General features: G+C 38.2%; 1 protein-coding gene across 2 annotated transcripts in view; it reads left to right on the forward strand.

The window, feature by feature from the left end:
• Window positions 1-13,614, forward strand: part of CERS6 (ceramide synthase 6) — a 277,950-nt gene that overhangs the window by 74,482 nt on the left and 189,854 nt on the right. For both annotated transcript variants that reach the window (XM_010971414.3, XM_010971415.3), the window contains exons 2-3: window positions 1,471-1,576; window positions 11,268-11,398. In XM_010971414.3, coding sequence (XP_010969716.1) covers window positions 1,471-1,576; window positions 11,268-11,398 — 237 coding nt within the window. The remainder of the gene's footprint in view (window positions 1-1,470; window positions 1,577-11,267; window positions 11,399-13,614) is intronic.

Genomic DNA, 13,614 nt, shown 5'->3' on the forward strand with positions numbered 1-13,614 from the left:
CTCCCAATCATGGTAGCAACAGGGAAAATGTATTTACAGAGGATAACCAGTTGATCAAATTTCTTGACCCCCCTCCTGCATCTGTCTGCCTGGCACTGTTATGGCCCTTTCAGAGATGAAATGATCAGCTTTTGCAGTTAGACTCTTTACTCTTTAGAAGCAGGAAGACCATGTCCTAGACCAGGAGGATGTTATAAGAATGGCGATGACAAATTCCGAAAGGGGATTTGAACGATGTTTCAGAAGTTGTGGGAATTGAGAAGACAAGGGAGGGCTGGGGGATCCCAGCAGGGCAGAGTGGAAGGCAGTACTCCATTTTCCTACCTAAGTACGTTTTTTCTGTTTTACGTGAAACAGGACCCGGTAGGGTGTTACATGGTACTATGTCTGTAAACTTCATTAGTCCCACTTACAAAAAAATTCCTTCTTTGTCTATTGTTCTTTAATCTCATCCACTATTATTAAAGAAGCTTCATCTAAGATTTACTTATGGTATGAGTATATTCATCAGTTGTCTTTGGCCAACGGTAAATTAATTTGGGTCATACTTTCATATGACATGGTATTTTTTGTATCTGTAGAAAATGTTAAATGTCACTACTGAAGAGGAACCTGTCACATCTTATTTCTTGACCATTTAGTCTAAAACAACTCTAATGCTTTTCTTTCTAAAAAATGTTCTAAAGACATCATCAAACCTTTGGGGCCCCATGCAGTCTGCCTGCATTCCTTCAGTGCCTCATTCAATCATCAAACAGGGCCAGAAATGCAGCTGAGTCTTTCCATTCTTCTTGACAGAGTCATTTGCTTTGGATGAAAACAGTGCAGCTGATGCTTATAATCATTTCAGACTTTTCAGCTTGGCTGGGACATCACGCTGTTTGACACCCCTTTTTATTCCTTATGAGAAAGAAGCAAATAACCACAAAGCAGAGAATCTTAAGAAGTCAGAGGGAGTTGGGGCTGAACATAGCACACTTTGATTATAGAGACAGAAACAGCCAGTTTTTTGACTAGGGTTGATCAAAAGCATACTCTCTGTATTGTGTGATCAGATGGTGAGTGAACACTTTATCATGGTAAAAGTATTATGTGACTTGTCAGTAAGAAGAATATAAATTATGTCTTTTTCAAATCATGGTTTGTTTGGTTTATTTATATACTCTAGGCAGTTATATGTGTCATTTGATAGTCTTTCTGTCTGTTCAGTCCCATTAGAACTTGAGGATAAGAAGATTTTAATGTTTTTTAAAAAAACTTTTTCTTTATTGTTACTGCCAGGGGATTAAAGGAGAGAAAAAAAGTTAAATCTGCTTTATAGGTACCAATGTATGAAAGTTGACAATGTCTACCCATAAAATTCTGTCCGTACTTTATTGGGACGGTTGGGTATGTTTCACTGATGACATTAAGAACAGCTGTAGAAACAATAACATCTGACTGTTTTTTGTTTTTTTTTTTTTTTTAAAGATTTGTAGCCAAACCATGTGCCATAGCCCTCAACATTCAGGCCAATGGACCACAGATTGCCCAGCCAAATGCTATTCTGGAGAAGGTCTTCACTGCAATTACAAAGGTATAGTTGTTCTCTTCTGGGCTTTGTCTTGTCATGACCAGTGTTCTCGGTCTGAAATCATTCAGTCCCTTCTCTCTTGGGCTGGAGAACTAATGTTTGACTGGCCACCTGCTTGGAGACATCCTCTCAGGAAGCACACCAGCGTTGTGGCTAGACCCGAAAGGATAGAAGCTGAATGAATACATGTGGACATGTTTGCAACCTGTTTATTTCCCCCCAAGTGGGTGTTTGAAGCCACTGTGAAGAAGAGTCTAGATGAGATAGTGATCTGTCTAATTCTGTCCCTCGTTTCATCTCACGTGATGGGAAGCAGCATGTGTAATGGTGGGCGGGGGCCTTGTGGAGGCAACTGGATAGAACTGAGGAATGTAATTCACAGGTGTGTGAGAAACAGTGCCCGTTTGCTTCTGGATAGTCCCCATGTTCTAGCAGCTGTAATACACAGTGGATATGAGCAGAGTAGGGCGTAACTGAAGGAGAAAATGCAGGCGGCAGGTCTGAAGAGCAGGGGTCAGGAGAATTGTAAATTACAGAGTCACTGTAAGGAAGGAGGAGAGGAGATCGTTGCTCTGGTGAGAGTTAAAGTCCAAACCAGAAGTGGGGAGAAGCGAGCATGAGAAGGGGAAGAAGATAGAGGGAAAAATCGCCATCCTCGCCAGCTAGTGTCTCCATGAGAACAGAAAGGGTGGGAGGAAGACAGAAGTCAGAAACCCTCAATCTAAGCTCAGGAAAAGATAAAACAAATCACAGTGTCCCAATATCTTATTCTTACTCATATCTCTCTTACCTTACTCTGGTGTGGACAAGAAGGAAGAAAATAAGTGTAACATTCTATGAGAAGTCTTGTGTGTCTGTATATCAGATGGTTCATTTTTCCTCTGTCATTTTTCTGGGAGAATTACTTGGACTTCTAAGATGTGATCTGACCATATTTAGCAAGCGTTATTTCCTTTTGTGGGTATTTGTGTTGCTAACCATTTGTACGGCTCGTCTGTGGTCTTTAAACTATTAGTTCAAATATTCAAACAGGCTTGTTTATTTCCTGGGCTTCATTTCTGCCAAATTTCTCTAGGGGTTTTCCCTTTCGTTTTTTGAAAGTGGTATTTTTTTCCCTGGAAAAGTGGAAGAAAGCACCAGATATTTTTTTACATCTTTGCTGGGAGGAAGAGTAGAATAAATGAAATTTTAGGAAAAGCTCCTCTGGTAGTTTTGTGGATGATTTTTGGTTTCCAGTTTCTAACCCAAAGGGGCTCACTTCCTACCGTGTTTGAAGGAAGAAAATATTAAGAAGAAACTTGCATTTTTATTTAACATATCACCTTATTGCAACAAACACCTTTTTCCCCTCTGAAAAAGCAGCTATGTAGGGAGTTGTGATGTTCATTTTTTAAAATGTGATTACAACATATTTGTATTTACCTTGTGTACAACTCTAAATGCACAAAAAATGAATTTTCTACCCAAATGTTATGCCTCCCTTTAGAAATCCTACAGTGGACATTTTATTTCCCTTGCCTTATGTTTATTATGGTTACTGGAGAAATTTTCTCTTATGAAGGTAATGAAAGGATTTTGCAGCCAGGTTGACGGCTCTGAAGGATAGTTGCTTCTAGCTAATTTTTAATGATTGTATTCTCTTGGTTTCCAAGGTGATTCTTTTGGAGGTTTCTACATTATTAAAGCAGAAGCCTCATGTTTTGAATATAAATGCAGCAAAAGTGGGAACTGTTTTTCCTTAAATTCTTTGTAGTTCTCCAGTGTGATCTGTGATATGAAAAAGTAACAGATAAGTTGACCAGAGTAGAAGTAGCAGGACTTGGAGAGTTTGAACAGTGATTGCCCAGCATCCTGGCCTTGACTGTGTCTCCAGGCCCTTGGAGAAGGGCATGTTATCATCTTTCAAGTGTGAAGGGATATACCCTCAAAACCCTTCAAATCTACTACATGCAGGATGGGCTACATACTTTGTGGAGGACAATGCAGAATTAAAATTCGGGGTCTCTTGATCAAAAAGCACAAAAAAAGTCCCGTTAAAGGCATAAAAATATAAAGCTTTTACCTTTCTTGCATAGTCTTTCTCTCTTTACCTGTCAAAATGTTTTTTATTTGCTATTTAAAGTCATGTTCCCTCAGGCATGAGGGCACACATGAGGCGAGCACACACCCTCACAGGTACCTGGGGATCCTACGCTGTGGTTTAGTGCACACACAGCCCACTAGCTGCTGGGTTCTGTTTCTTGCCAATTATAGGGCTAATGTGCCTGCCCTTCTCTGGCTGGGGGAGAAGTTGAGACAGGCCTCTCCCTTCTCCCCATGGACCCACTGTCCCAACCCATGGTGGACAGGTGACCTCCTAGTGCATTGCAGTCTCTTCCCAGAACATACTAGGTACCTAGATTGGGGTTAGCAAGAGGCTAGTCCCCGCTGAGTCACCCACCAAATGCAGTGGGATGCTGCCAGTCCAGGGTGCAGATGGCCGTCCACATACCCCTGACCCTGAGATGCCATGGGATGTGCATACCCAGTCCCTTTCACGTTTGCACCCAGGGCTGCAGTAGTCACTGGGCAGGAGTGGGAAGGGGAAGGCTGGGAGGCCTAGGGAGCCAGGGGATGGGGAAGTAAGTTACCCAGACTCCTCTGGGGGAAGTGCCAAGACTGTGTGTGAGCCGGGACTCCAGACCCCTGACACATGCTGCTCTGTCCCAGTGAACTTCATGTACAGAACACCATTCCCATAACAGAATTCTTAAGAATTCCAAGATGGCAACCATAGAACTTCAAACCCCAAGTCTGAGCCCTTCTCAGTCTCGATCCCTGTGTGAGTACATTGGTCACATGCCCTGACTGAGCAGTTCTCATTTGAAATTAGCTGATAAATTTGAACTCCTTTGTATTCTTCAGCAGTGTTTCCTTTTGAGGTAACATCTGTTTGTCTCTCTCACTCTTTTTGTTTCCTCTGTAAATCTGAAGTTTTATAAACCTTTCAGAGAACGTACCTCTTGCAAAATATTCAGAAGCATTGGTTTTGAGTCTGTGTATTGGAACATTGTCTCTGCTGCTTCCTAGCATTGTGGCCTTGGGCTGTAAGTCAGTTAGTAAAAGAGGGGGCATTTATTTGAGCCAGGGGCTCCCACTGTTCAGTTTAAGAACTGTTAAGAACACCTGAGGAGTTCGTTGTAGATTGCTGCATCCTGTTTCCAGAGATTCTGATTCAGTAGACTTGTGATCTGGCCCAAGAACCAGTGATTATGAGTTGTCAGACTCTCTCAAATGAACGGAATTCTTATTTTTCTTCAGAGAATATTTTTGAGTTCATGTTTTTTAACTGGCTGTATCCAGATTTATCTGAATGAGATAGATATAAATAAATCAGTCAGTCAATCAGTTTATCTATTTATGTATCTGTATGTATCTTTGGGGGATTTTCTTGCCATATAACTGGCACATATGTATAGTTCCCATGGTCTCATTTTCTAATCAAATCCATTCTTGAGCCATTGAGGGAAGGTTATATGTCAGCTATGAAACCAGGTTTTATGATCCAGGGAAATCATGTCATAATCTGCTTTTGGTATATTACACTATATTTAAAAAATTACAGCCTGATTTCCTGTAATTTGTTCTTCCGTATTTTCCTCTTATGTCTGTTTCTTTCCTTTTATTTTTCTTTTCTATCTTCATATGGGTTATGTTTATTAAAATTAACCTAAGTATTTGTAGTATAAAATTGTCTGTGTAAGTCAGAATTATTAATTTCTTTCCTTGGAAATCTTAAAAAAGGAAAAACTATACGGAACAATTTAAAAACACAATAATAAAAATACCCCCCCACACACACATACAAAAGAAGGAAATTCTCACAAACTTTATTTTTGGCAAAATGAGAGATATGTATCTCTAGACTTCAACATATACATAAAGCATAACTGAAAACAGTTGTGATTGGGCAGAAGCCAAGTGGGAGGAAGTGAAAAGCATGAAGTGTGGATGGAGGACCCAGTGAGGGTAGATTTCAGGAAAGCCAGCAAAAATGGCAGCTCCTAAAGGTGAGATAAAAGCTCTCTCCACTATTTGCAACACTTGGTATAGGAACTGGTGAGCGAGGCTGGCAGATGCCCTCCTGGTAGATACATCTAGCAGCTATGTAATTGGAATCCCTTAAGGAAAAGCAAAGTAGAATAAATATTGAGAGATATAAATCAAGAAAATTTTCCTGAAATAAGTGGAGGTTTATTTTAATATGTTAATGAAAATGTATTAAAAATTTGACCCAAGAAGGTTTATACCAAGACTTACGTAATTAAAATTATTAGACTTGAAATACAAAAGAAATAATTCTTTGAGCAGCCAAGCAAAAAATAAATCACTTATTTAGGGAAAAATATGAACATGACTTTAGTATTCCCTATAGCAATATTCAACAGGACAGCATTTCCAGTATTTTCAAGGAAAATGTGAACTAAGAATTTCATTTTAGGCAAATTGTTTTTATAGGGTAAAGGCTAAAGACAAACAGATTTGAATTTAAAAAATTTGGAGAAATTGTTCCCATGAGTCCATTTTGAAGAAGCTATTGCAATCATTAATTTCAGCTGACCAAGAGATTACTGGGAATGTTGGTGAGTTTTGAATACATGTAAACTGCAGAGCTGAGACAGAAAGAAATGTGAGGGTAAGAATGACAGAACAGAATGTAAACATTATATACTTCCAGAATGTAGAAAAGATACAGCTAACTAACTGAGAGGGAAACGAGAAAGAAGGTGGGAGGTAGAATAAATTTACTAATTGCATAAGCTTTAGCAGTGTAGAGTCAAAGCTTACCAGTTTAAGCAGCAAAACTGAGTAACAGGTATAAGCATATTTAATAGTATAAGAGCAAACTCTAAGAAAGATAAAATTATTGACTAGCATTAGGTGGGGAAGGACGAGGAAATATGCTAGTTTTAAATACTTCTTTTTTGGAATTTTATTGACTGAAAACAAATAGAAGGAGAGTATTATGATTTTATGGAGAACCACTAGATTAAAAATTACCCACAAAAAGAAAGGAAAACTATATTTGGTTTGTTAAAATTAAAAATTTTTAAGTTATCAAAACAGAAAACAATGTGAGGTAACTATAAAAAAAAGTATAAATTTTATCAACATATGTAAATGTGTTTAACTCATCTAATAAAAAATCATTCAGATTTGGGTCACATAGCTTATGAGATACCTTCAGATAAAGTAGTTACAAATATTGAAAGCAAGAGTATGAGTAAAGGTATTTGGGCAGATGCAAATGTAAAGAAAGTAAGATTTCTATTTTTATATAAAAATGGAATTCAGACCCAAAAAGATTAAATGAAATGAAGAATTGGCTTTTTATTGCCAGTCTACAATTCACAAAAAGATAAAATATTTGTGAATACACATGCATTGAATATCAGTGTATCCATATACTTATAAAAAAGAGTGAAAGAAGAAGTAACCTTAACGTAAGAAATTTTAATTTACCTCTGGGTCAGGACAGATCAAATGAACAAAATACAAAACAAAATTCTAAGAAGCATAATGAGGAAGTCCTAAGGAGTGCATTTAGAACCCTATATTCTGAATATAGAGTGTACTTTCTTTTCAAGTGCCTGTTAAATATTTTTTTAAATTGACCTTTTATTATGAACAAAACTGTAGTAAATTTAAATAGGCATAATTTAATAATAAGAGAAATCAGAAAATGGACTCTTGCTTTCTTAATCAACTTTTGTGTAAAAGTAGAATTTCAGACCATTTGGAAAACAGTGCTGAACGCACTCCTTATGTACTATGCCAGAGCAGTACTCACCGGAAAACTCGCACATATTTAACGCTTACTTAAACGTTACATAAAGAGCAACAAAATAAACGAAGGCAGACAGAAGGAAGAAATTAATAAAGATAAACAGAAATTGAGTTAACAAAACTATAGTATTGAAAATTAATCCAAAAGTACCTATCTGTTTAATTTTTTAAATAAGATTAAGAAAACCATACAGATTGTCTTTTTATGTGGCAATAAAACAGTATCAAAATCTGATAAATATCTCACTAAAAAATAAGACTAGAGACCAATTATACTTACTAATGTTGATGAAAATCTCCAGTAAAAATTTTGCAAACCAGACCTACCAGCACTTTAAAAGAATTATTCATCATCACCATCATCAAATAGGGTTTATTCTAGGGATGCAAGGCCTCCCTTGTATTCAGTATTTAAAAATCTATTTATGTAATTCATCACATTAATTGATATAAGGAGAAAAAGCAGATGATCATCTCCATGGCTTCTGAAATCTAACATCATTTTGATAATCTAACTAGGGATAGATGGTTTCCTTTACGTGATAAATATACTTGTCTGTCAGCCCCAAATCTGGCCTCTTAATGAGAAACATAAGGATATTCCCACTAAAGCCTGGAACAGATAGGGATGCTTATAAACACTGATACATTGTGCCAGGTTTTACATTGAATTAGCAAATAGATAAAAGAAAGAAAATAAAGGCAGAAAAATTAGAAAGGAGGAGGAAAAGCTATTGCTATGTGACAATTTTATTCGTGTATTCAAGAGATATTTATTAAGTTCTGACTATATACTAGGTACTGATGAAAAAAGATAGTAAAAATCCTTTGTTTCTCTATAAAGCTTACATTCCAGTAATGTGCCATTATATGACTGTATACCTGGAATATTAAGGGAATCAAGTGAAAGGCTGCCACAGGCAGTGTGAGATGTTAGCACAAACTTAGCACACATGCACAATGAGCAGTTAGAAGATATAAGAAAGTTTCTTATAATGGAAACCGTAAGAGATGATATCCCTTGGAATAAAAGTGACAAGGATGTGTGAGGTATTTCAAACATTATGAAGGACACAAAAGACAAATTGCGTTAAAGACGTCAATTCACCCTACGCTAATATAAGAACTTAGTGTAATCTCATTATTAAATACCAACAAATTTTTTTGCCTTACCATTTATTTTGAAACTAGACAAGCTAATTCTTAAGTTCATATAGAAAAATAGAGATTTCTGAGTGATCTAACCGTACGTACTGGCACATGAGTGATAGAATAATGGAAGAACAGACTTGATTTCTCCTGGAGAAAACATGGATGATGGTATTGGGCTATTTGGGCAGCCGTTTGGAAGGAATTAAAGTTAGATACCTCCCACTATATATCAGGATGTATTCCAGCTGCACTAAAGAATGAATATAAAAATTAAAACTATAAATGTATTAGAATCAAAACTGTAAGTGGAGGAGAATTTCTTGAACATTTGGAGTAGGGAGGCCTTTTCTAATTATGACCTGAAATTCAGAAGCTATAGCAGAAAAAACTGATAAATTCAAGCATGATTTAAAATTTTTCTGCAAGTAAAAAACACAAGTAAAAACCACCATAAGCTAATTCTAAAACACCAATGACACATGAGTACATACCGTGCAACCTATGGTACAGACACAGGTTAAATCATCCTAACAAATGAAGAAATTTTACAAATCAATAAAGAAAGTACCTGCAAATCCATGAAAACATGCACAGTAGATTTGAGAAGACTATTCTAAGAAGGAAATAAATGGTTTTTAAAACACATGAAAATATCCTTCTCTCATTAAAAAGAGAAATCAAATAAAAAATATACTGAGATATACTACTTTTTTTATATATCAAACTGGAAAAAGAATCAAAAAATCCTTAACATACTCTGCTGCTGAGGCTTTAAGAGAGGGACTCTCTTGCTTGTGAAAGTATAAATTGATAAAAGTCATTAGTGACAGCAATTTTTTAGTATCTAAAAATGTGGAAATGTATGGACTCTTTTGTCTCCAGTATTCACTTACAGGAATTTATGTGTGTGTAAAATGACCCATGACAATGTTATTTATTGCACAATTGTTTATAGTAGTGGAAGTTTGGAAGCTGCCGAAGTGCCCATTAATAGTGGAGTGAATAAATAAATTACGGCATGTCCTTATAGTTCTACAAAAGAGAGGGGCGTTGCCTATACTTTGATATAGAAATATTCCAAGATACATTGTAAAGTGAAAAACTGAAAGTCCAGAATAATACAGCCATTTTTATGACAGGGGTGAGGGGGTTTATATGGATGCATACTCAAATTTGCTTATATTTGCATAAAATAACTCTGGAAGGAAACTGATTGAGTAACCCATTACCTTATAGGGAGGGGAGAGTAGGAACTGAGAGGAGGAACAAAATGGGAAGGTGAGATTTTGGATAATTTTTATTTTGTGAACCATGTGAATGTCTTACCTATTCAGTAGACTTAGAAAATAAATGAAAATTAAAAATGAATTCCTCTAAGAAAATGGGATAGCCAAGGTGTATGCAGTGCATTTTCTCTCCCCCATATTTTTATTTGAGAGACAGGGAAGGAGAATGTAGATGGCGTCCTGACTACTAAGAAAAACACCTCAAAGTACATGCCTCGCTGAAAGTTAGCAAATAACTTTTACAGACACAAGCTCAGCAGATTTTATAACCTTAGTCATAACACGAAGGCCATTTGCTGTGTTTCTTGTGTGTCTGACACCTTGAATTCCTTGAGAAGCTTTAAAAAGGTGTCATATGTACATTCTACTCCTATAACTTGAAAGCTGGCCAGCCTGCCTTCCCTTCTTCCCCATTTTTGGTTATGTCCTCTGATGATTAACATCTCCTTAATCTTAAAGCAAAGGTAGAGTAAATAAAGAAATAGAACTAACTCAGTTTAGTTTTGTCATGGCAGGTCACCCTCATGTAATTGTTGGCAGGATGCTCTCTAAGACACTGAAGAGAGGGGAGGGGCAGGAAAGGGGAGAACTAACGTTTACTGAGTTCTGCATACTTTTTTTTTTAAATTTGGTCCTCACCATAATCCCACTTAGGTGTGTAAATAACCTCCTTTTGAACAGGTAAGGAAACTGAGGCTTAGAATTCACAGGAACAAGGAATTGAACCTGTATCTGTCATCTCCTAATGTTAGAGAAATGAGAGACAGAGTCACATCTTCATATGGCAAGCGTAAATAGGGTCTCCATCCACCTCACTGAGTTTGCATCTTTAAGTAATGCATAGTCATTGTTAACGGTTTGATGGGGATCTGGTCAAAAGGACGACCAAGGAAGATATGGAAGAGGAATGTGTGAAGAACAGAGGAGAGGGTAGGTTGAAGAGGAAGAAAGAGAAAATGTGTTTTGTAAGTAGAATTGGTACCTTAGGCTAAAGTGAAGTATTTTGGGATTATTCTGTCCTACATTATCCTGATAATGTGATAATTGTGTATAGCCTTTTTTCCTGAGAAAGTGAAATATCTGAAAGATTTGTCTCTTTGCAAATTCACCTTCACCAGTTCCTCTCCTCGAAGGCTGCTGGAGCTAATTCAGTCGGTCGGCCACTCCATTGAATCTTTGTGCTGATAAGAAGCACAAGCATTAGATTGAGATTCATGTTTTTCAATGTTGTTTCATAATGAATAACTTTTCTTGTTCTGGTGGTTATCTGTGTCCATGCTGCTATTGAAAGGCCTCGGTCCTCAGTGGTGAATACAGACATCTCAGTAGCAGATAGAAAATACAGAAAAAACAAGTATCTCAAATATAGCAAAGGGCAGATCTGTTTACGGTGAAGATGAAACTGATTTTCCTGGTACCTTGTTTCGTAGCATCCTGATGAAAAGAGATTGGAGGGCCTCTCCAAGCAGCTGGACTGGGATGTTCGCAGCATTCAACGCTGGTTCCGACAGAGACGCAACCAGGAGAAGCCAAGCACGCTGAAGAGGTTCTGCGAGAGCATGTGAGTTGCTATTTCTCTTTTTGAAAGAAAAACCTGCCCAAGCACTCATACCATCCTGGAGGTGAATAGTAACTGCTCCGGGCAGGCTCCAGCAACCCACCGAAAGCATGCTGTCTAGTGGGAAAATGTAGCCATGAAAAACTGAGGGAATAGTAGTTTGTCAGAGTTTGTGATTGCCACTTTGGGTGCAGTAATGACGTTTGCTTCCTAATGGACATCCAGCACAGCAGGCAGATTACAAGGGCCTACAGTGGTATTTTCAGTCAGCCAGCTTTGAAATATGGCATGAGAAGCCATTACTTTTATAGTTTGCGTTTTAATAGAAGGGACTTTGTCAAGATGTTATTTCCACTGATAAAAGCTGAGATACTAGGATGTATTATTGGAGGGTCATGACGATGTCCTGTCTTCCTGGAGTTTTAAGAAATGGCTATAATATATTCCTAGGTGAGTTTAATGAAGCATTGCTTAAAGTAGAGGATGGAATAAAAGTCTCTTCCATTTTTGAAATGCGAACTTTATGGTGTGTAAATTATATGTCAATAAAGCTGTTAAAAATAATAAAAGACCCCCAGAGAACTCTTTAGCACAGTGATATTTTGGAGTAGTGATACTCAATACACTTATCTGTGGGAAGGTTGAAGAAAGAAATATTGAAGCATTGAGCACATCCCCAGCAAAGGGAAGATCTACCTCGAGACTGGTTGCTCTCCCTCGTCTTCATCCTTTGAGATATGACTGTGCCTTTGTCTAACAGTTCTTTCCTTTGGGATCTTTTCTCTGACACTGGTCACTTAAGCAATAATGCTGTCAGTGTAGCTCTTTCCATTTGGGGTTAAAGTTGCATTTTCAGGCTTAGCTTTCAGTTCTGCTGGAAAAGTATTTTAGCCATTGCAATCTAAAACTTAGAGGGAAACCTCATTTTATAGGAGAAATGAATGTGAGGTGGAATACTATCATAAATCCTAGGGCTGGATGAATATGGGGAGCATACACAGAGTCTTCAGGAGGTCAGAATATTTATAAAACCTGGAAAAACATCCTAGCAGATAGAATCTGCAAAAGCCCTTCCTATAATTGAACTTAGTGGCAGTTTATGGAAGAAGAATTTATGCATCTGGGCTCCTGATCAAAAGCCAGAATTGCTTTCTGGCCTGGCCATGCCACGTATGCAAAATGCCTGGAGCTCCACCGCTGAGCTGCAGGTCTGAGCAGGGCTGATGTTGGGTCTAGGCACGTGCCCACGTGCTGAAACTCACATGGCTGTCTTCCCCTCCTCCAGTTAATTTCTTTCGTAACTCAGTGCTATTCCTTTCTATACTATACGAGTCCACACCAGTTTCTTTACTGGTATGCATAGAAATCAGTTACCTGGACTTTGTTAAAATGCAGATTCTGGTGCATTCAGTCTGGATAGCAGCCGAAATTGCATTTTTAACAAGATCGCAGGTGATGCCACTGGTCCATTGACCACACTTTGAACAATAAGGCTCAACACTCTACCAGTGTTTGTGTCTTCTCCCTGAACTCAACTGGTCTTTCTCTGCATGCCACAATCACCAGGATGGTCATAGTTACAATGATCGCTAGAGGCATGGTGATGTGAAGGACAGTGTGATGTGGGGATTGCCTCGAGTATCCATTGTGGTCTCTTCCCACAGGAAGTTCAGTAGGATAGCGTCAAGGGGATTGCACATAATATCTGAATATGTGTGGGTCAGTGATAGATACTAAAAAATAAAGCATATATGGGTGCTACATGATTGGTATGGACAGTCAATAAAGATTAACAGAGAAGGATCAGGTTATGTGGGTTAGTGCACGTAGCACACAAGGTGTTGCTGGGACTAGAACCAAGGCCATACCGGTGGCCTTGACCTCTCTGTGTCAGAAGACTGTGTTGATGCACTTTGTTTTGAAACTCTCTTCTTCCTTGGCTTCTGAGTTGCCACCAGCTTTTACTCCTGCCTTTCTGAGAGCCTGTGTTTGCATCATTTACTCTGCATTTTCCCTGGGTTGTCAAGTGGGCTACTTCTCCAGCTTCAGTCTTCAACCTTTATTTTCCTCAGTCTGCCTTCCACCCTCCGTGTAGAAGTTCCGTCCTCTCACCAACTCCTTCCAAAGCCATGTGTCCAGTGCAGAGGTCTCTTCTGAGGCGTTGTTCTCTTGTCTCCAACTGGCAACTCTGATTTGCTTCCACTCTGGACTCCCTCTTT

Source organism: Camelus bactrianus, chromosome 5 (assembly GCF_048773025.1).
Source record: "Camelus bactrianus isolate YW-2024 breed Bactrian camel chromosome 5, ASM4877302v1, whole genome shotgun sequence".
Taxonomy (NCBI): Eukaryota; Metazoa; Chordata; class Mammalia; order Artiodactyla; family Camelidae; genus Camelus; species Camelus bactrianus.